The sequence below is a fragment of the Scleropages formosus genome, chromosome 18, assembly GCF_900964775.1.
Source record: "Scleropages formosus chromosome 18, fSclFor1.1, whole genome shotgun sequence".
Taxonomy (NCBI): domain Eukaryota; kingdom Metazoa; phylum Chordata; class Actinopteri; order Osteoglossiformes; family Osteoglossidae; genus Scleropages; species Scleropages formosus.
In genome coordinates, this window is record NC_041823.1 from 20,679,501 (window position 1) to 20,701,975 (window position 22,475).

The window sequence follows — 22,475 nt, forward strand, 5'->3', positions numbered from 1 at the left end:
TACTAAACTTCATGTACAAATACCACACACAGACATGAACACAGCGCATTGTGTGTATGGTGCTTACTCTGCAAAGAACACACACATACATGACATCACATAAATCCACATGTACTTTGTATGTCAGTGCTGGAGTTTCGTGTATACTGTTATTGCATTGGATTGATGAAATATGTCTACTCTCTCACCAGAATTCCTATGTGTACATGTTTGATGGCTTGCCCAGATTCCTTAGCAACGGGGTGGTGCACTCAGACCACAATCTGATTGGTGCGTTCTGTGGGACCACTCGTACAGAACCAATCACTGTTGAGGCCACTTCAGGTATCAGCGTTTAGCTCTTTGGTTCTGTGCTAATTTCCATGTGTCGATAACTAAAGGTCTTTTTACTTTCTACACTTTTCACTGTCGCTACCCAGATTATTAAATGTCAGAACAAGGGAGGCTGTGTCATTGAAATAGTACAGATAAATCGGGTAGAAGGGATGAGATGGGTCCAAAACCAGGTGCTTACTCAGAAGCTATATATATGAAATGCATCCAGTGGAAATGGCAAAATCAATATTATCAATAATTTCTTTCTGTTCTGATTCTTTTCTTAGGAGTGTAATGTTGCTGGTATCTAATAAATCTTTTTCAGGGATGTTCTCATATTTAGTTATTGCTGTCTAAAACCTCTTCCTCTTATCTCTCTGCAGGAGTTATCTCTGTTTATTTCGAGGCCAATGTCTCCTCTGGCCCACCACAAGGTTTCAATGCATCCTTCTGGGTACGACGGTGCCAGGAGAAGCCAGGCGAAGAGGAAGCCCCCTGCCAGGGTGGAACTAGGTGCCAGGGTGGACTGTGCCATTGTCATCCAGGCAGCGGAGGCCCGCTGTGTGACAGGACCTTGTGTCCGGGAGACTGCGGTGCTAAGTATGGCAGAGGAACATGCAACACGGTAAGAGTAAGAATAGATGGCACCTCAGAAGACCAATAATTTATTTTGTTGTCTGGGGTAGTTGACACATGGTCTGTTGTAAGAGTGAGAGCACACATCTGTGACATTCCTGTCCATTCCACAGACCCTGGGAGTGTGCTGGTGCACTGAGGGCTGGGTTGGTTCTGACTGCTCCACTCCTGCAGACACTAGCAGCCTAGTGTGGGAGACCTTGCTGGACACTCAACTGACCACAGTAAGGACCTTTGAGATAAGAGTACGAAGGTGACAAAAGCTGGTCGCTTACAGTGATCCTCACTTTCTTGATCTTTGTCTCTTTCTCAGAACCAGGCTTACAGGTTCCTACACAGGATGGGCCACTCCATCGTCTCTGGGCCTCCGGGTATGCTCTGGATGTATGGGGGCTTGTCACTCTCCGAGGGCATCCTAGGAAACGTCTACAGGTGTGATCTTCCTTCTACGGCTTTGTGTTTAATGGTTAACAGTATAGTTTTGTGTTTTTTCCTCTCAGCCCTAGTGTATCTTTTTTTTTTTTTCTTTCTTACAGCTCTCCTTAACAACAGCATAGTTCTTCCTTTTTGTTGTGTATGTGTATGTTAATGCAGATCACTGCAAGGTGTTCTTGTAATACGTGATGTTTTAATTTCACAGTTAACACCTCCATAGGAATTTTAAGTTCATAGATCTTCTACTGGGCAAGGTTTAGTCAATGGAGACCCATTTATACAGAACTGTTTAAACTGCAGATTAATTGAAATCATGATAGGATTATGTCCCCCAACACTTCAGCTTCCAATTTTGCAGTCAAAGAACCAAGGCTGAATGTCAATAGTACAGTTTATAAAGGTTGTTCACCCTAAACTGCTCCAGAAAAATTACCCAGCTGTATAAATGGGTAAATAAGCGTAAGTAGCATAGTGCTCAAAGTTAACATCATATGTTGCCTTGGAGAATGGCATCAGGTAAACACATAAATTAAAAAATATGAAGCACTATGTGCTCAGTATGTGTGTATACAGATTACATGTTTTGTTGTTATAATCAGATGTCAAAATAACATTTTTCATGTGGCTGTGCCATATCATGTACGCTGTTGGTTTGTAATCACTGTTTAAAACTGTCTTTATAGTCTTAAGCACTGCACAGCCTCTTATGAAAATTTATTAATCACCATTAAGTATCTTTGAATGGTATCACAAGGAACCCCAAATAATTACAAATTGTCTTTATAACTGTTTGTTCTGACAGGTACTCTGTACTGGAACGTCGCTGGACTCAGATGCTGACCAGCTTACTAGAGAATGGATCTGCACCCATTCCCCGTTACCACCATGCTGCTGCCCTTCTGACTAAAGACCAGGGACAGACCCACAACATCATGCTCGTGGTGGGTGGAGTCACCCAGAAGGGTGTTGCCATGGATACCTGGAGCCTTGATCTCTGCAGTCTGGTGTGGAAGGAGTATAAGGTTAGAGGAAAAAGTATATCCTTCTGGCAGGTCATATCTTTTTTTTTTTTTAAACTAACAGGTTTGTTTTTCTTTTCTTCAGAGCTCAGTGGTGCCCCCTGTTGCTGGACACACCCTCACGGTGCGCCGCGGCTCCTCTGTTCTCCTGATTGGAGGATATTCTCCAGAAAACGGCTTCAACCACCATCTACTAGAGTTCAGTTTGGACTCTGGGAACTGGACTGTAGCCCCTCATGGAGGGACACCACCAACAGGTGAAATTTCACCAAATTTCTAGTTCTGCTGAACAGTGGGAAGTACACCTAAATGTTTTATGCTGTGCAATTTCAGGGACTCTGCTTTTATGCTGGCCTTTGCTATGTCTGACAAGTGTCTTTTCCATGCCAGGGCTCTATGGCCACTCAGCAGTGTACCATGAGCAGACAGATGCTGTGTATGTGTTCGGGGGCTACCGCTTCCATGTGGAGTCTGTGGAGCCCTCAGGGGAACTCTACAGCCTGTACTACCCTAACCTCACTTGGTCACTGCTAGTACCCTCCCAGGGGAACAAGGTACTTTTCCCTTCAACTAACCATTTCTGCTTTATCTACAAACCATTGACTGATGGGATCAGCTGGTAGCATAGTGGTTAGAGTCACTGCATTTGGATCCAAAGGTTACAGGTTCGATTTCCATCTCCAGTTGTAGTACCCTTGAGCAAGGTACTTGCCCTAAAATTGCTCCAGTAAAAACTACCTAGCTGTATAAATGGGTAAATAATTTTAAGTAGCTTAACATTGTAAGTCGCTTTGGAGAAAAGCGTCAGCTAAATGAACAAATGTAATCTAAATGATGCTTCTTGCTGACGGGCCTCTCCAACTCTCTCCCTAGCCACTGTCACGGTTCTTCCATGCAGCAGCACTGCTGAGAGATACCATGGTAATTGTGGGTGGCCGGACTGGAGAAGAAGATTACAGCAACACTGTCTCTCTCTACCAGATCAACTGCAACACCTGGATACAGCCAGGTAGCAAGACCTGATATTGTCTCACTTTCTGTTCTTGATGTAGCGCACTCGTAATGCATTATGGAAATTATAATTGGAACATGTTGAGCTGAGCCCTGTAAGCATATTGGTGCAGAATGAAAAACAAAGATTGTTTGATTATTTGCCTTTGCCAGTTTCTTTCAGAACAGTAGTTGAAATAATTTGTCCTGCACTGCTTTGATGTCTACTTGGTAGGCCCCTGCAGTTTTGATATTTTAGCTCACTTTCGTTGACATTTCTGCTAACTCCAATAACGTGCCCCACACTACTTTTTTCACCCCACTTTGTTAGCCTCAGCTGTTGGTGAACCAGTCAACAAGTCAGTTTCGCTGGCCATGGCAGAATGGGGGGGGCATCTTTTCCTGTCTGGGGGGTTTAACGGCGTGACACTGGGCCGCATGCTCACCCTCAGCTTACCTGCTGATCCCTGTGCCCTGCTGCTCACCCCTGAAGCCTGCAACAGCACCACAGGCAGCTGTGTGTGGTGCAGGATCAGCTGTATGTCATCTGACATAGCTGAGAGGTATTGTACATCACCTGGGGCAGGGGCTATGATGCAGGACAAATAGACTGGATGGAGGTGCAATGATGTAGCTACTCCTTGATCCTTAAGGCTACAACAGAAGTACTCCTCATGCTAATTAACCTAATGAAATTCAGGTTGCAAGTCTGCTTCCTTATCTAATCTACTACACCTGTATTCTATAGTATTGTAGTTACTGTACTAGTCATAGATTGCACTGTGTGGATATAACTGTATGTCATGATCCTTTGTGAAGAGCAGTATGGATTGGACTGTTATGTTCAAATTAATAACTGTTTTCTCATCTGTTTGCACAGTCTCAGTTAATACAGGCCTAAAAATGCCATACAGGATGTCACGTACCACTGTGTCTATTCTGTCTTCAGACTGGGTTGTGCAGTTAGCCAATCTCCCTGCTACCCTACCCCACGCCTGCCTGAGCAGTGCCGTCGGCTCAAGACATGCAGCGAGTGCCTTGCCCGGCACCCCCGGACCTTCTCGAACCCCACACAGGTACAGCAGGCTGTGGGAGGGATGGCACAGAGCCCACCCTTCGTCAGACTTGTGCCAATTCCTTTTTTCCTGTTTTCAGTCGGTGCTGCAGTGCAAGTGGTGCACAAACTGCCCAGAAGGTGCCTGCATCAGCAGCTCAGTCAGCTGCACTTCAGAGCATGACTGCCGCATCAACCAGCGGGAGATCTTCCTCTCTAGCAATTGCTCAGAGACCAGCTGCGAGGCATCTGACTGTCCCAAGTGCTCTGCCTCGGGCAAGTGTATGTGGACCCGCCAGTTCAAGCGCACAGGTGAGCAAGACTACACTTGCAAATATTGCGTCATTTGAATGGGCCCTGTACACTGACCCAGCAGCTTTAGAAAGAAATGTACCACTTAATGAAACTAAGATCCATTCAGTTATTGAATTTGTTTCATGTAGTGCATATGCCAGTCCATCATTCTGATAATGCTAAAGCCCATTACACTCACTGCAAGCATATCTTAGATGTGGTTAAAGTGTGTGTAATAGGAGTAAGTAAGACAGCACTCTGCAGGTGTTGAGTACAATATGTTGCTGGCTACATTTCTCACAGTGTATTCTGTCCCCAGGGGAGACACGGCGCATCCTCAGCGTGAACCCTACCTACGACTGGACCTGCTTTAGCTATGCCCTGCTCAACGTGTCTCCCATGCAGGTGGAATCCTCGCCGCCTCTACCATGCCCACCGCCTTGTCACCACCTGACCACCTGCAGCCTATGCCTGGGCTCCCGTGGCTCAGACGGGGGTTGGCAGCACTGTGTGTGGAGTGTGGCTCTACAGCAGGTACCTGTGGGCTGTGTGGGAGTTCATAAGGCTTCTGCCCATTTTTGCTCTTGCCCTACTTGTGTTCACATCTTTCTACTTAATTTCCTTTTTTCCTTCTGCCTCTCACCATCTCAGTGCATGAGCCCATCCTTCGTGCCCCTGCGCTGTGAGGCAGGCCAGTGTGGACGTCTGCTCACCAGTGGGGATTCCTGCTCTCCCCAGTGCTCCCAGCTCACCCAGTGTTCCCAGTGCATTGCCCGGCCGCAGTGCGGCTGGTGCGCGGCCCGTGGGGGTAATGGAGTAGGGCGCTGTCTGCAAGGGGGTTTGGAGGGTGAGTGTCATGGGGGCATTATGGTTGGTATAATAGTGAGGGCTGTATTCACTGATGTAATATGACACATTACTTCTGTCTTTAGAATGCTTTGTCTTGATTTCCTTTCCTCAGTACTTTGTTTTTTCCATTCTTTATCTCTTTTGACCTTTCTCTCGACCCTGGTGTCTTGGTGTATCTGTCAGGTGTGAGTGAAGAGGTTTGCTCCCAGCGGAACAGCAGCTGGTCCTTTCTGCACTGTCCAGAGGAGGATGAGTGTGCCAACGGCCATCACCACTGCAATAGCACCCAAGACTGTCATGACCTTCCCCAGGGCTACCACTGCACCTGTAGGCAGGGCTATGTCTTCAGCAGGTACATACCCAGCCACGCTGCCTGTCACAAATGGCCACTAGCCCCACAGGCACCTTGACACTGACCTAACACTCTCTCATTTTCCCCCAGTGCTTCAGGCCAGTGTGAGCCAGTATGTGCACAAGGCTGTGTGAACGGGACCTGTGTGTCTCCAGGTGTGTGCCGCTGTCACTTTGGCTTTGTGGGGGAGAACTGCTCCTCGCAGTGTCGCTGCAACAAGCACAGCAACTGCGCCAGTGTCTCTCAGCCTGATGTCTGCTTAGAGTGCCATAATAACACCATGGTGAGTGGGGACTAAAAGAATGGCGGGGTTGTGGGAAGTTCAGATTAGAGGAACAAAGCAGCGGAGAAGAAAATCTGTGGATTCTACTGTGGAGCAGAAAATCTGAGAACAGAAATGAGCTGTATAGAAGGAGTATAATGTAGATAGCTGTAGGGATGTTGGTGTGTGCCTGGGTGTTTGTTGTGTTTTGCTTTCAAAACTTGTTCATTCTCCAAAATTAACAGTTGGATGTTTTCGCTTCCCAGGGCCAGCACTGTGAGAAGTGCAAGCCACTGTTTGTGGGCTCAGCGCTAGGTGGGGGGACATGCCGGCCCTGCCGGGAGTTCTGTAGGGGCAACAGTGCTGTGTGTCTATCCCGGGAAGAGCACAAGAGGGCCTTGGACAACCCCAGAGACTACCCGCTGGACCCTGAGAACGTAAGCAGGAGGGCTAAGGTGGTACAGTAGGAATTTGACATGCTTATGTCTCAGCATCTCCCCTTTTTGGTTTTTCTTCAGCCTTGATCTACTGTTCTTTCTCCACATCAGCAATTGCATGCTTCTTTTCGTGGTTGTTCTCCTGAAGCACAGTCTTATTTTGTGATTCAGGCACTCATTTTCAGAGTTATAAGTTCTTGATCACGGGGACAGTTGCCGGGTTCTTCCTAGGGCTTGAACCATCAGCCTTCATGTTACAAATCCAAGGCTAGTGCATTGCCTTGTGTTAATGTAATAAATTTAATTGTCGTTATTAGGATATGATCTAGGGGGTGCGGTGGCGCAGCGGGTTTGGCCTGTGCCTGTTCTCTGGTGGGTCTGGGGTTCGAGTCTCACTTGGGGTGCCTTGCGACGGATTGGCGTCCTGTCCTGAGTGTGTCCCCCTCCCCCTCCAGCCCTGTGCCATGGTGCCGGGTTAAGCGCCCACTTGCTGCAACCCTGCTTGGGACAAGCGGTTTCAGTCAGTCAGTGTCAGTCAGGATATGATCTTATTCAAGCCACTTGACTCTGGTGGTTTTTTTTTTTTTCTTTCTTTCTTTCCTTCAGTTTTTTTCATGTCCAGTGTTTCACTGTAAGTAACTAGGCGACATCTTGTCTTTGTGACGTTTTTTCATCTTGCATTTTCTCTCTGTCCTGTAGATTGTGAAGTGGGTCATGGAGGGGCCCACAGAGGACAATGCTGTTTGTGTGAGCTGTCAGAACAACAGCGTAGGGGACAAATGTGAAAGTTGCCTCAGTGGTTACTTCCTACTGCAAGGGAAATGTGAAAAGTGAGTATGAGAGGCTTGCATGGCGACAGCATGTCTGCTACAGCAAAATAGCGAGATGGTTAGTGTTAGCTGCCTTTGGGATGCATTTGCTCAAGTTAGCTTCACCTTCAATTGCAGATGTCAGTGTAACGGTCATGCTGACACCTGCAACGAGCACGACGGCACGGGTTGCCCTTGCCAGAACAACACCGAAACATTCTCCTGCCTGACCAGCCAGAGTGACAGGAAGGACTGCTATAAGCAGCAAGTATGTAGCTGCTTTTTCAACTGCATTTTTGCTAACCTGTTCTCTAAAATATCTGTCTAGAACAGACCATATGTGTCCTGAATTTACGCACCTGAACAGAACAAGAGTGTGGGACCGCTTGCTTACAGCTCATTTCTCTCATTAATAAGTGACTGATCCATAACAAGATGATAAACATTGCATATGTTTATGGAAAGAATTAACATTGGCATTACATAGGAGTTTGTAGAAAGTGTCTTATTTGTCATTTTAAATGGGGGAAAAAAAAAATTATATTTATTCATGCAGTTTACACTTTTCTCCAAACCAACTTAGTGTTAAGCTCTTATAATTATTTGCCCCATTTATAAAGCTAGCTCATTTTTACTGGAGCCATTTAGGGTACTTACTTACCTTGCTCAAGAGTATAACAGCTAAAGGTGAAACTTAATTTGTGTTTGTATGTTGAGGAGCTTAAAAGTTAGTATTGGGTGGTCTATATTTGGATATTTGACATCTTCTTCAGTTGCAATATAGCATTTGACAGGACAGGAGAAATTTTTTTACAACTCTTTCTGTTTGCACTTTTACTGCTATTTTAACCACTCTATCCTCTTGTTGCTTAGTGTGCCAAATGCAAAGACTCTTTCAACGGAACCCCCATCAATGGGCGCCAGTGCTACCGTCAGTTCAACGTCGACAATGAGTGCTGCTTTGACCCTACCTCGCAGTCGAACTGCTTCCATGAGCCCAACATCCGTAACCTGCCCAGGGGCCGGACTGTTTTCTTTGCCGCCCAGCCCAAGTTCACCAACGTGGACATTCGTGTTACTATAGATGTTACCTTCGGAGAGGTGGAAGTATATGTCTCAAACTCCCACGACACATTCATTGTGGAGGTAGACCGACAAACTGGGGTACACACTATTAAGATTGAAGATGACGGTCTCAAAGGGGACAAAGAGATTCCACCTTCACCAATGAAGGTTTACACCAATTCCAGCTCTGGTCTGTCCCCACCTCTCCTTCCCAGCCCAGCTGTTCAGCAACAGAGCAAGCCCCAAGGAATGGAGATCAGGGAGGAGCGGGCCGAGGGCCTCATCACCTACATTACCGTGTGGAAGCCCCAGACTGTCCTCATTGTTCGCGGGGTGCGTGACAGAGTTGTGATCACCTTTCCTCATGAAGTACACTCTCTCAAGTCCAGTCGCTTCTACATTGCCCTGAGGGGAGTGGGCACAGACACTCATGACGGCCAGTCCCAGGGTCTTCTTTTCCTCCGCCAGGACCAGGCGCACATTGACCTCTTTGTGTTCTTCTCAGTCTTCTTCTCCTGCTTTTTCCTCTTCCTCTCTGTTTGTGTTCTGCTATGGAAGGTCAAACAGTTCTTGGACTTCCGCCGTGAGCAGAGGAGGCACATTCAGGAAATGACCAAGATGGCATCCAGGCCATTTGCTAAACTCACGGTGTACTTGGAGCCTGAGGAGCCCCAGCTTATCTACCTGCCGTCCTCAGGTGGGGGGGTCGGTGGTAGTGCCATCTCCATCTCCCATCCCAGGACGGGCAAGCTGGGTGGCATGGTAGTGGGCCCCAGAGGACGCCTAGGAGCCACTTACTACAAACAAGACCCCTCCTCTGGCTCAGCAGCTCACCAGGCCCACCATCTTGCTTTGGGAGGTGGTAATAGCGGCCAGCATCTTCCTCTCCACTACCTGAATGCCCATCACTACGCCCCCTCCTCCACGACCAGCCCATCCTCTCACCTCCACCATCACCCATCGTCCCACAGTGGCTACCAGCACTTTTGTCGCTCCGACCCCTTCTTGTCCCAGCTCATGGGCTTCTCGTACTCCTCCTTCAAAGTGGGGCCCATCACTTTAGAGCCCACTGATGATGGCATGGCAGGTGTGGCTACAGTCCTCTTCCAGCTGCCTGGTGGGATCCTGGCACCAAACCGGGCCTGTCTGGGGTCAGCCCTGGTGACACTGCGCCAGAACTTGCAGGAGTACTGCGGCCACGGAAGTGGAGGAGGTCACCCAGGTGCTGGCGGTGGCCGCAAGGGTCTGCTGGGCCACCAGCACCTCACCACCATGGCCATGTGAGGGTGAAGAGATGGGAAATAAAGGAAAGAGTGACTACTGACAAATACAGGGTCTGGATGAGAGAGAGAGAGAGAGAGAATGAAGGGATGGAAGTTTAAATGATAACCACCACACTAATGAGGGTAAGGTGTGCAAGGGGAAGAGTGTTCTTATCCATAAGCAGGGACAAAGAACTATGATCGCATCTGTATATACTCTGCTTTGGAAGTATCACACACTTACTAGCTTTTATTTTTGTTCTATTTAATGCTTCACATTCCCCGGACCAAATCTAATATTCTGTTTTGCTTTCCGCTCTGTTGCATTTGATGCAACATGCAGCCCCTGTAGAGGCAGAGTGTGGTGGACAACCAGTGAGAAACTTGGCCTTGTTTAATGTAAATGACCAATGAAGTAGAAAATGTAGTACATAAAGTGAAGGAGTTAAAACACATTGTAACCACAATGTGCTCCATGTTCGAACATGACAATCCAAAGAGGACACCAAGAGCAACGGCCTTCAATGGGAACAGGAGACAGCGACCAATTGTAAGAGATTACATATAGAATTACCAATAGAAGATGTACAATAATTGTCACTTCAGTATTAAAAATCTCTCAAGTTATGTTTAAAATGTACAGAAAATGGACAAAATGTAAGAATAATGACTGGAAAGCTTTTTTTGTGGCACATCTATAAATGTATAAAAGAGAAGACCTTCAAAAAGACCAGAGGAACATGGAGCCTATGTGCTCATGAAGTCAAGCCATAGGCCTGTGTTTAATTTCAAAATGTGAGCTTTTTGATTGTATGTCAAATTCTGTATAAATCTCTTTATGCCTAATACATTGCTCTTGTTTGACAATGCCACATTTGCCTCTCACTTTACTGCCTTCAGTCAGCCTTTTCTGTTAATCGCCATGTCTTTCAACTGCAATTTCTATTTATTTCTATTTAAATGATCAGTTTCATGACTCTGCTTTTAATGTTGTAATAATTGTCTGCTTTATGGGATTTATGATAAATGTTGGCTCAACTTTACAAAGTGTACCCTGATCAAATTTTCCTTCAGGAGCCCATTTGTTTGCAGATCCTAATCCTACTGACTCTGAAATGTGCGAGCTGTTATTCAGGCATGACCAGTCTGTATTTTCCAGCTAGTTAGAACATACTTGGTCATTTTTGCCAGGAACTGCTTGACCTACAAGAGAAGAGAATGTGTATCTCCCACTATAAGTAATGCATGATCCTGACATTTCTCACAATTGTTTGCAATTTCACAAAAAAATGGTTGTTATACTCATGATAATGAAGGTTTTATTTTTATCTTTTATTTTTATCTCTCTTTTCCCTACAAAAACAAATCTCGAGCTCAAGTATTGGTTGCATGTTTGGCTTTTTACTTGCTGGACTGTGATTTGTGTGTGCGTGTGTGGGGGGGGGGGGGGTTGTCAGTTCTCTGATTGGCTGTGTCAATCAGTGACACAGTATTTCAAGACTAGGTGCTTTTTTATTGTCAGGGCAGGAGAATGATTGAGGGAAAGGATATTGAAGAAATTTAAATGCAATATGAGCATTTGGATATGATAAACCTGTCAATTCCTCCTCCTGGTGAAAAAAGAATTAATCCCTGATTCAAACACTAAACTGTCAGTATTCTCTTTTCTAAGGAGGTTTTGTTATTTGTTTACTGTATTCATATGTCTACATACAAACTGTATAGAACCAACACCCACACTGCAAACAGCCAAAGCTGGTAGCAGCTAGTTATTGGTATTATCTTGTGCAAGAATTATTTTACTTTTAACCATACTGTTGCTCTGAGTTTAATATTGCAAGGTCACTTATATTTGGTTGCATCTTGAGCAATGGTAATTTGGAGTTTCATTTGCAAATGGAAACATTTTAAGAAGTTACTAAACTATTGGAACTTAGTTTCATTTGCAAATGGAAACATTTTAAGAAGTTACTAAACTATTGGAACTTAAGTCCAGTTATCTAACAGCAAAGGTGGTGTTAATGCTTTTGTAATGTGAATTGGTTCATTTAAGTGAGATGTTAAACATGGAATTTGGATTGACATTGGTTTTGCTCATTGATAAAACTGTTAAAATGTATCAAAGTGATTCCTAAATATCAGGTTGCTGCTCCTTATATGTAGATCCATTCAAGTTAGTGTTTGATATAATTTCTGTATGTGTACTTGTATTTTTGTTAAATAATTGTTGTGGCACACTATCTACTGTATGGGTCACAGTACTGTGACTTCCATGTATGTCTGTCACTTTGTCATCTTTTATCTTTGTTTTTGAAATTATTCATGGGTTTTTTTAAAAGAAGGGAACCGTACTGTACAGAAGCTGTTACCCCCGTGAAACCCCGTTCTGTTCTGAAGTCGGCTGCAATATATACAAATGTATTAAAGATCGAGACTTTGGAAAAGTGCAGTCTGCAGTGCCGTCTGTTTCAACAAAAATATTTTGAATGGACATACATTGCATGCTGTTAATGCTGATCTCTGCTTTTGGGAGCTACTCTATTTTAATTATGGTGCATTAATATTTACTCTGAATTAGTAATTTTGCTCTAATATATATTCACAAGAGCCTTTTTAAGCAATGAAACTCCCCACCTCTGTTTTTAAAGCTCCGCACCCAAGCTCAACGGTTGTCCAATCAGATGTTTAACCCAGAAAGGGTAGCACCAATCATAGACCTCTATTTCAGAACCGAACGGTGAGCTATAAGCGATGTGATTGGCCAGTTGTCATGTCAATCAAGAAGAGCCGTCGTTCTTCCGGTCTGAGCAGGTTAACGTTATCTCATGGGGGACGATGGGAGTACTGGACGCTCTTAAAATAAATACAGTAACCGTTCAGCCGTTACTCCTTTTGCTGCAAAACATGAATGCCAGTCTAAATCCATTAAGCAGTAGGTATCAATACACCTGTGACAAATCCACCAAAACGCGGTGTGCTCACTGACGCTTGGACGTCCTGTTCCTGCAAACCGAGCTCAGTAATCTTAATAAAGATGAATTGCGGGCCGTTTCGCTCCACACTGTCGCCGGTAAGTTGCCCTGTGTGCGGACACTCTGCATGTTGGCTGCCTCTCGTGCGCACCGTGCTTTACCTCGCGCGTGACACAGTCAATTAGCATCTGCGGGTCAGCGCTGTAACCCGCAAGTCTGGCGCGCGCGCGCGCGCGCTCGCTCACACACACACACACACACACACACACACACACACAGTCACACAATCTCACTAAAGGAAAAAAAAAAAAAAAAAAACCCTTCGCCCCCGATAAAATAAATGTGTTTTACTTTGTATTAAACGTGAGTTAAATTCAACACGAACACGCGCTTTTTTTTCTGTGTTTTTTTTTTTTTTCTTCTTACTGTTCTACTTTGCTGTGTGTGTGTGCGCGCGCGAGCAGTGAAAAACCGAAACGTTTCGTCAGAACAAACAAAAAGGAACCAGCCAAAGTTACCTGATAATTATTAATACTGACGAAGGATACTTTAAGAAGTGCCTGCAGAGGACAGGGACCCGCTTACGTATGAAGAGCTGCGACGACGTGACGTCTCCATTTTCTTCGGGTTTTCAACGCGAATGGACAGCAAAGTCGTGTTTTTATGTCAAGTCGCACTCTTTTGCATCTCTTGGCAGTGCAGCGCTGCGGGCTTCATTCCGTAAGGCTCCTTAGTACTGTAATTAATGTACACTGTAAATACTGTAGCAGTGGCTCTGCACTGACAGCCAGGGGCTCCTGTTCCTTCACACGGTTCCGTGCGAAGCTACAGTGTAAAACACTGAAACCGCAGAGACACGTGACTGGACCCCAGCGCGCGCTGCATGTGCTTCAATTGAAAGTTACAAACAATCAAACAAAAACGGAGGAGAAATTGGCTGTTGTCTCTTATTCTAATGCCGATTTTTTTTTTGGGGGGGGGGGGGAATTCTGTACCAATAAACAAAAACAGTAGCCATGAAAATATTGAGCACAAATTTCCAAAAATATGGAAAAATATTGGGGCAATTGGTACAAATCTTTTTACAGTATATTATATATGTTTGTTTTACAGCAAACTACATTTTGTTTATTGTGCTACCACATTGTAGCACAATATAGTATATAATATATAATATATAGCATAATATAGTCTCTATGGGACAGCTGGTAGTTAGGGTTAGAGTTGCTCCCTTTGGACCCAAAGGTCGTAGGTTCGATCCCCACCTCTGATTGCAGTACCCTTGAGCAAGGTACTTACCCTAAATTCCTCTGGTAAAAATTACCCAGGTGTATAAATGGGTAAATAATTGTAAGTACCTTAACATTGTAAGTCACTTTGGAGAAAAGCGTCAGCTAAATGAATAAATGTAAATACACTCGCTACAGATCAGTATTCAAGGATGGTACTTTTTATTCTTAAATCAGAGGAAAAATGAGAACTGTAGAAAGTTATTAAATACAGTTATGATTGGTTAAGAAGGGTAAGATGACTAAATGTAGCTGACGATGCGTTTTTTTCCCATCGTGTTTTTTTTCCACGTTGTTTGTCTCCACCAGCTTCAGGTGAATCTTTGCTAGTTTCTTATTCTGTATGTTTTTAAACTCTTAGACCCAACTTTTCATATTTTCTCTGTGTATTCCATCCCACGGTTAACCAGACCAGATTACAATGTGCCCCCAGCAACAAAAAAATAGGCCTGCCTGCTTTTCAAGCTTTTCATTTTGTCACATTGGTTCACATTGATGTTTTCAGTTTTTTCCCTTTGCACCCAGTACAGTGGGAACAATCTTTGCTTCAGGTAAAACTGTCATGTTTAATAAAGCACATTTGATCCAGTTGCACATAACAAATTGCTGATCTGTATTAAAGTAAAAATATATAAATTACTATTGAATGAAGCCTATTTTGATTGCTCAAACATATTTGGGTGGCTCAATTATGTTTATAAGGTGACATGAAGTTTGGTCAGAACTTAGTTTGTTCTTAATACAGGTGTCTCTTGATCTGTTGGTTAGACTCTGTAAAAACCTCAGCTAAACTCATAATAAACAAAAATATTCTCTGAGATATGTCACAATCTGTATTAACTTCAAACAGCATCATAATTAGAACTCAAAAAGGAAAAGAAAACATTGCATCTCTGCAACCTCTTGTTCAGTCCTGCTTGTTCATCCCATAAGCAAGTTCAGTGTTTGTCAGCTTCTGACATCTTTATATTATCTGCACATCTTAATAATATTTAAAAACACTTTTCTGTCAATTCTGCATTTACGCACTCACACAGGGGAAAGGTCTACCCGATTTGTTTTCAGGTTCGGTTCTGTAAAAATCTTGAATATAGGTACAAAAAATTAGTTATTTATTTTTACTTTTGCATTAGCTTTGAGCAGAGTTAACATTCCAAATAATTTACCGCGACTGGAAATAAAAATACCTTGTCTCCACAATCTGCTCTTCTCTGCTGGCTGTTGAACAATTCATCCCGTAAACATCTGAAACATTCGGTATTTTGTTATTGATCTCACTTACCGAATCTGGACTTCTTGAATCTTAGAAAATGCTGTTAAAAATAAGTTAACTGGAAAATGACTCAAAAATGTGAATGTTTGTAACAGCGGGACCACTGTATTTATTTAAATAATTAAGCATAATTCAGCTGGTCAGTGGAAGTTCCTGTAGTGCACTTCTTTAAGTTTGTATTTTTTTAAATGTTGTTTGTTTCGTTTCAGGCAAAACAGATACGCCTGCAGAAAGGATCCTTGTCTCCAGCCGGATTTCACTGACGAGCGGCGTTGGCGAGCTGTGGCCGAAATTTAAAAGAGCTGTTGCTGAGATGGAGCTGGACAACAAGAAGATGCGATTTCCCAAAAAGCATGCGCTTCACTTAAAAGCGTGCTCGAAATCTGAGCCAGCGTCACCAAAAACCGATGCGCACGTGCAGAACGACCACGAGTTGCCTCTGCGTCCGTTACCTTCCATTTATAACGCAGATTCGATCCGAATTAAAGAGGAGCCGCATGATGTTGAAGTTCAGGCGGTTCAGGTTAAAGAAGAGTTTGCGGAATCCGAATCGGTTCATTGTGGTTCGGCATCTAAAGGAAATCAGAAGAACAGACGTGCGGAGATACCGGACACTGAGCCTGCTCTCGGTAAGTCAGAACAAGATTCCCTTTGCCCAGAACAAGAAACCGTTGTGCTTAAAACAGAACCAGCGCTGGACACTGAATGCCAGCAGGAAGAAATCAAAGAGGAACCTTGTGCTTTTTGGTCTAAAGAGGAGCATCATGGAGAAGGATCAGCACATCTCAAAGAGGAGCCATCCCTGGATGACGCAGATTTCGCCGCAGAGGACCACCACACTGACAATGGTGAGGGGAAAGAGTGAGTTGGGCTCATGTATTCTAAAAGGCATTTTGTAAAGCGTGTGTTGTACTGGGTGGCACGGTGCTCTAGCAAAGAGTACCGGTGCCTCACAGCTCCTGGGCTGCCGGTTGATTGCGGGTTTGAATTTTTTCTCTGCTGAGGTTATATGACCTTTGCGTTTTCGTGTGGGTTTCTACCTGGTGGTCTGGTTCCCTCCTATAGTCTAAAGACATGTGACCATGTGACAGGTGAACAGGCAACTCTGTCACACACACACACACACTGACTGAAACCGCTTGTCCCAAGTGGGGTCGCGACAACACAGGGCGTAAGGCTGGCGGAGGAGGGGACACACCCAGGACGGGACGCCAGTCCATCGCAAGGCACCCCAAGCGGGACTTGAACCCCAGGCCTACTAGTGACCAGGACCCAGTCAAACCCGCTGCGCCACCGCACCCCCCGCAGGTTGAATATCTCTTTGTGTGTGAATGTGTGAGTGAATGAGTATGTGTGATTGCTTTGCAGTGGACTCATGTCCTGTCCAAGGCATACCCTGCCTCATGCCTAAGCTCTGCACCAGCGCAACCCTACCTGGTCCAAGCCGTTACTGGCAATTAACAGATATGCTGAGACTGTTCTTCAAAGCTTTTTTTCCCTTGCCACTATTTTTGATATAGACTCTTATCTCCTCTGTGGTGCGTTGCGTGATCACTCGCGTGTTCGCGTCTTTCCTTTGAGCGTGCGTTCAATACTTAATGTCTTTCTCTATGTTCTCTCCTTGTGCCGTTCCCAGTCCCCTGTCCTCAGTTCTTCCCCTGTCCCCACTGCGCAGTCTCTTTCACTGGTTCCTCTTACCTGGAGAAGCACATCAAATGGACTCATCAGTTGCAGTACCAGGCCTTGCTGAGAAGCCGTGCCTCCAAGAACAAAAGCAGCACCGAGGACATGGAGAGGCACAACTGCCCCAAGTGCAGTCTCACTTTTTCCTCGCGGCGTCAGCTTACTCTCCACCTGCACCGGCAGCACCCGACCCCTCCGCTCAAAAAGCGATACCCCTGCCCCCAGTGTGCGCGCAGCTTCCACTACCTCGCCAGCCTGCAGAAGCACTGCAAACAGTGGCACAAACTGGCCACCGTCTGCACAGATGGCCACCTGAGCTGTGCCGACTGCGGGAAGAGCTTTGGTGGCTTAGGGGGCCTCGGACCACACGTGTGCAACGACTCTGGGGAGAAACTTGACATGGGGCCCATCTGCACTGACACTGGCTACCTGTGCTCCATCTGCAGCAAGAGCTGCACCACCACACAGAATCTCCGCATACACATGCGCACGCACACTGGCGAGAGACCGTATGCGTGCACGGACTGCGGGAAGCGATTTGCCGAGAGCGGCACTCTGCGCAAGCACATCCGGATACACACAGGCCTCAAACCCTTTAAGTGCCAGGACTGCGGAAAGCAATTTGGAAGGATGAACCACTTGACCTCTCACATGCTCACTCACTCGGGGGAGAAGCCGTACCCTTGTCCTGACTGCGGTAGAAGGTTCGGCCACAAAGGGGATTTAAAGACCCACCAGCGCACTCACTCCGGAGAAAAACCGTTCCGCTGTCCTGACTGCGGGAAGGACTTCGCCATCATGGGCAACCTTAGGGCTCACCAGAGGGTGCACAGTAAGGAAAAGAGCCACCAGTGTGGGGAGTGCGGGCGGAAATTTGGTGAGTCGGGCGTCCTCAAGAAGCACCTGCGCACTCACACGGGGGAAAGACCCTACCACTGCACCGTGTGCAGCAAGCAGTTCAACCGCGTTCAGCACCTCAAGAACCACCAGCGGACACACACGGGCGAGAAGCCGTACAGCTGCGCAGAGTGCGGCAAGAGCTTCAGTCAGTCGGGAGATCTGACCAAGCACAAGCGCACCCACACGGGGGAGAAGCCTTACGCCTGCCCTGACTGCGAGCGCACGTACAGCAATTCAGGGGACCTTCGCAAGCACAGCCGCAGCCACACGGGCCAGCGGCCCTACACCTGCGAGGAATGCGGCAAGAGTTTCAGGATGATCCACCATCTGAAGGTACACATCAGGACGCACACCGGGGAAAGGCCCTACCAGTGTCCGCACTGCCCTCTGACCTTCGCCAGGCCCCACCACCTGTCGTCACACCTCAAAGTGCACTGATTTACTGTACAGCGGCCGGCGGGGACGCACGCGTGCGGCGCAGCGGCAGGTAAAGGACGATGACTGCGGAAGGGTGAAAAATTCGGCAGGGTGCACTTGCACCTCCGCATTCTGAAGCGGACACAAAGGTATGAATGTATCAATGGCGAAGATAGTGTGTAACTTCATCCAACATCTATAACTTTGACTAAGATAGAATAAAACCAAAGTAAATTACCCAATATCATCTTCAGTCTGTCCAAATTACACAATGACTGTGTAACTAGGCCTGTAGTCCAGTTATGAGTAAATGTTAGATTTACCGGCAATTTTTACTGTACTGCTGTGAAAATACGTAGATTGCCAAACATTAGCCGAACCATGTCAGTATTTTTTATTAGTCTGAGGTCAAGATAGCCTATAATTACTCGCTGTACCAGAAATGCACTAACAAAGAACTTTGTTTCTCGTGAAGAGTGAATTTAATCTTTCAGTGTCCTCGCTATTTATGCATATGTGAACTGAGAATGTTTATTATACTGTTATATTAAATTGCTGACAAGTTAGATGCTATAAATTATTATTCAGTAGTTAACAAGGAAAGTGTGTAAATGTGTTTTATTGCAATGCGTGACTTTCATGTCGACATGTATTTATATCACGTCTCTGTATGAATACTACATAGGTGTTCTATGATAAAACAGTTATGGATGAAAAAATACTGTCCTCCGCTAAGATGTTTAATTTTGCCATAAGAATTAAAAAGAATGTTGATACGTGAACGTTTGTCGCCGGAGGTGTTTCACGTGTTGCTGGACTGACACGGGATATGCTGTTTTTTTTGCACCGATGTCCTACTTTGAAGCAATTCAGGTATATTAATTTTCATGCAGATGTTTTTGGTACAAAATAATTGACACCACATTTAAAGCATATAAGCATAACCCTGTGTTAGAGGGGTGTGTGGGGAGAAACCATAAATCTTTTTAAGCCAGGGACACTGATACTGTCTTTATGACAATAAAAGGGTCATATGCCACGTGTTCTACACCTGTGTTTTCTGCCATATTTGTTTCCCTGCTTTTTTTTTTCTCTGCAGAGTATATTGTTTATTTTGCTTATTATAACCACAAATCTGTGCCTTTAGTATTTCTGTTTTACAGCTTGCTTGAATGCGAAATACTCATAATACGCCTAAATTGCAAACCTCACTTATTCAGCTGCAGGTAACAGATGGATCACCCAGACATGAGTGCTGTATCAATTTAATGAGAACGGCCATATCATTTTTATGGGGACGATTACGAGTGTGTAGCTATCACCGCTGCTCCGCACCGATAACAAAGACATATTTCGGGGTAAGTAATATTGAGTGTACCTTTGTTTAGATCTGGAATCAATATTTCTTAAACCATGTCCATTGTTCATTCGGCATCACGGTGTCAATTTGGGGGAGGGCAAGGAAGATAAATGGGTAGATTTTTAATTCTTCTCTTGTTCCGTAATAATTGTCGAACTACCAGAATCCATGAAGATGGGGTATTAGAGGTAGCCACACAAAAGAAATTAATAGAGAAGATGGAGATAGATTGGCTGGTAGGTAACAGGATTACAAATGAAGACGCGAAGCATCCGAATAAATGCAAACAAATGTAGAAATTCTGAATGAACGCCACAGTTACGGCTCCAATTATAACAGCCGGGTGGATGTTCGATGTCCTCAGGTGCCCTGCTGTCCTTCTCAGCGGAGGTTCCCCATGTTTCAAATGACATCCAGCACTTCTGTGAAAGTTCTCATGTGCACCACCAGGGGGAAATAGATAGCTGTTCACTGGGGCTTCTGGGAATATCAGGAGTTCGGTGTCTGGGGTCTTGGCGGAGCCTCCCAAAAACTAAATGCTTCTCCCCCGTCTCCGTCTCGCCGGTGTCTCGTTGCCGCTCGCGCTTTTCTGCTGTGTACATCTGTATCTTCCTTTTCTGTCCCTTCCTATGCATCTCTCTCATTGCATATTTTCCCATCTCCGTGTAAGTTTTCGCATTTATTCCTTTGGCCGACGCCTCTCCAGCGCAATTTACGATGTTAAGCTAATTACAATGACTTACCCATTTTTACAGCTGGGGTGTTTTTACTGGAGCGATTCAGCAATTCAAGTTAATGCTTCGTTGACAAGAAACTGGCAGAACGTATCGCTCGACCACTTTGACCGGGTCTTAGGAAGTGAGCAAGGAAATAACGCAACAGGACGACCGTTTTTCTAAACGATCGCCACTCCTCTCATCCTGTCCTGAGTAACAGAACCCAAATCATTGCCTCTTATTGTATGTGCCTGCTGTTTAATTTGTCTCCCTTTTGCTGTTTCAGCTGCTTTCGCCACTTTAATTACTCAGTGCAGAATACTCTAGAAAGCTGTGAGGAAATCCCTGCGATATGATTGTGGAATTTATTAATTTGTTCGAGGGGTGAACGGCTCACATCGCTCTTGGTGTCACTTGAGTCGTCGCGGTGTGCTGATTTAACCGCTCCCTTGCCCCAGAGGTCACTCTGCTGGAAGAGATTCTCGCTCCTGGGGGCTTTCAGTCAGTACTGCTGGGTCCCATCAGACCCTACAGAGGGCCCAGTCGCGCTTCTCTCATCTACGAAGGGGTCAAACGGGTCAAAGCGGAGAAATAGCACTAGTGTAAGTGGACGCAGCCAAAAATACGTGTACGCTGGTGTTTTCACCACAGCGGTAAATATCCTCCAGGTAGAACCTCGCTAAGAATTTCACTAAGAATGCGCGAACGAGGGGAACCAGACGTCTTCGCCTCTTAGTAACGTGTAAGGAGAGCGAGTGCTGGATCCGCTCTGGCAACCAGTATCCTTCCTTACTGCGACATGCTGTTTGCTGCAGCTCCCAGAGCACCTTTAGACCTCGTTTTAAAAATCTTGCGCTACTATCACCATCATCGCTGCTTTGAGGAACTGTAGTACCACTCTGTCTGCCGCTGCTGTGTCCGTGAACCTTTTTCTTCCCAGCTGGCGGTAATGGCCGTACTACTCCGCGTGCTGCTACCGTATCTATAAGCTCCGTACACACTGCTGATTGCCACGGTAAGGACTGTTTCTGCCACCTCCATATCTATGAGCACTGTTAGCACTGCCAGTGGTAATGGCAGTACTAATGTATCTGCCACGACTGTATCTATGGCCACTGTTACCGCTGCTGATGGTAATGGTAGTATTACTGTATCTGCCACTGCTATATCTATTGCCACTGTTAGTGCTTCTGATTGTAATGGTATAACTACTGTATCTGACACCACTATATCTATGACCACTGTCTCCCCCTCCTCCTACCCCAGTCTAACCTTTTGCTCCCTCTGTCTGTTTAGCAAAGGATAGAGATGTGGAGGTTGAGAGAGACTGACAGTGCGCGCTGCCCTGCTCAGTAAATATGAACTGCACCGAACAGACAGGCCCATTCATCACAGGGGAAAGAGAGGGAAAGAGGAGGGGAAAGGGAGGAGAAGGAATCAGGAGGCGAGGACTGAGAGAAGACGAGAAGGGCCGGCGATTGGAAGGGGGGAGGTCGGATACAGCGAAGTCAAGAAAGAGGGGCGAAAACTGGCAGGGGGAAGGAAGAAGGATGAGAGGGAAGGGTTGGGTGGAAAGAAAGAGCGAAGGGCCAAGCGAGACAAAGGGGGGCAGAAAAATGACTGCATTTGTGGGCTGGGCAGAGGGAAGAAGCTAATTGAATTTCTTGTCATCCAGCAGTTAGCGGGCCACCTGGAGGACCGGAGCATAAGTGACACTTGCACGCATTCCATCATTGCTAATTGGCTGATGATAGTCCATCCCTGATCTTCTCCTCATTGCTTAATCAGGCACCGGGACACTGTGGCAAAAACAGACTTGTTGCAATTGACATTTTCAAGTCCTTTGAGGTCTACAGACAGGGACTCTCATAAACTGGAAGAATATGCCGTTAATGTCAGGTTTTTTTTTTCGCCGATCGGATCTCTCTCTTTCCCGTGAAGGTCAATCTACTGCAACTCATAATGAAAATGGAGTCTCTGTCTTGTCCTTCACTGTTTTTGTAGCAATAATGAATGTTTCTGGGCTGTCTTACAGTCTTATACTTTCATCACGCTATATCCTGGCACCCACGCTCGAGCATTTTCC

The 22,475-nt window shown here is 45.6% G+C and overlaps 2 protein-coding genes across 4 annotated transcripts in view; both read left to right on the top strand.

The window, feature by feature from the left end:
* megf8 (multiple EGF-like-domains 8) overlaps positions 1 to 11,401 on the top strand; it is a 28,857-nt gene extending 17,456 nt beyond the window's left edge. The window contains exons 26-44 of the mRNA XM_018732248.2: positions 192 to 324; positions 699 to 940; positions 1,065 to 1,175; positions 1,265 to 1,383; positions 2,189 to 2,408; positions 2,491 to 2,662; positions 2,796 to 2,959; positions 3,279 to 3,414; positions 3,727 to 3,958; positions 4,345 to 4,471; positions 4,551 to 4,761; positions 5,063 to 5,277; positions 5,395 to 5,590; positions 5,776 to 5,944; positions 6,035 to 6,227; positions 6,473 to 6,643; positions 7,343 to 7,473; positions 7,591 to 7,720; positions 8,326 to 11,401. Coding sequence (XP_018587764.2) covers positions 192 to 324; positions 699 to 940; positions 1,065 to 1,175; positions 1,265 to 1,383; positions 2,189 to 2,408; positions 2,491 to 2,662; positions 2,796 to 2,959; positions 3,279 to 3,414; positions 3,727 to 3,958; positions 4,345 to 4,471; positions 4,551 to 4,761; positions 5,063 to 5,277; positions 5,395 to 5,590; positions 5,776 to 5,944; positions 6,035 to 6,227; positions 6,473 to 6,643; positions 7,343 to 7,473; positions 7,591 to 7,720; positions 8,326 to 9,801 — 4,548 coding nt within the window. The 3' untranslated portion in view covers positions 9,802 to 11,401. The remainder of the gene's footprint in view (positions 1 to 191; positions 325 to 698; positions 941 to 1,064; positions 1,176 to 1,264; positions 1,384 to 2,188; positions 2,409 to 2,490; positions 2,663 to 2,795; positions 2,960 to 3,278; positions 3,415 to 3,726; positions 3,959 to 4,344; positions 4,472 to 4,550; positions 4,762 to 5,062; positions 5,278 to 5,394; positions 5,591 to 5,775; positions 5,945 to 6,034; positions 6,228 to 6,472; positions 6,644 to 7,342; positions 7,474 to 7,590; positions 7,721 to 8,325) is intronic.
* Positions 11,402 to 12,574: 1,173 nt separating this feature from the next.
* Positions 12,575 to 18,809, top strand: LOC108922200 (gastrula zinc finger protein XlCGF57.1). 3 transcript variants are annotated; one of them, XM_018732177.2, is made up of 4 exons: positions 12,575 to 12,849; positions 15,523 to 15,942; positions 16,069 to 16,161; positions 16,950 to 18,809. In XM_018732177.2, the coding sequence occupies exons 2-4, from the start codon at positions 15,627 to 15,629 to the stop codon at positions 18,332 to 18,334; spliced, it is 1,794 nt and encodes a 597-aa protein (XP_018587693.2). In that variant the 5' UTR covers positions 12,575 to 12,849; positions 15,523 to 15,626; the 3' UTR covers positions 18,335 to 18,809. The 3 variants fall into 3 exon arrangements, with proteins under 3 accessions (XP_018587693.2, XP_018587690.2, XP_018587692.2); XM_018732174.2 differs by having other exon boundaries at positions 15,523 to 16,161; XM_018732176.2 differs by lacking the exon at positions 12,575 to 12,849 and adding an exon at positions 14,549 to 14,591 and having other exon boundaries at positions 15,523 to 16,161.
* The last annotated feature ends 3,666 nt before the right edge of the window (positions 18,810 to 22,475 follow it).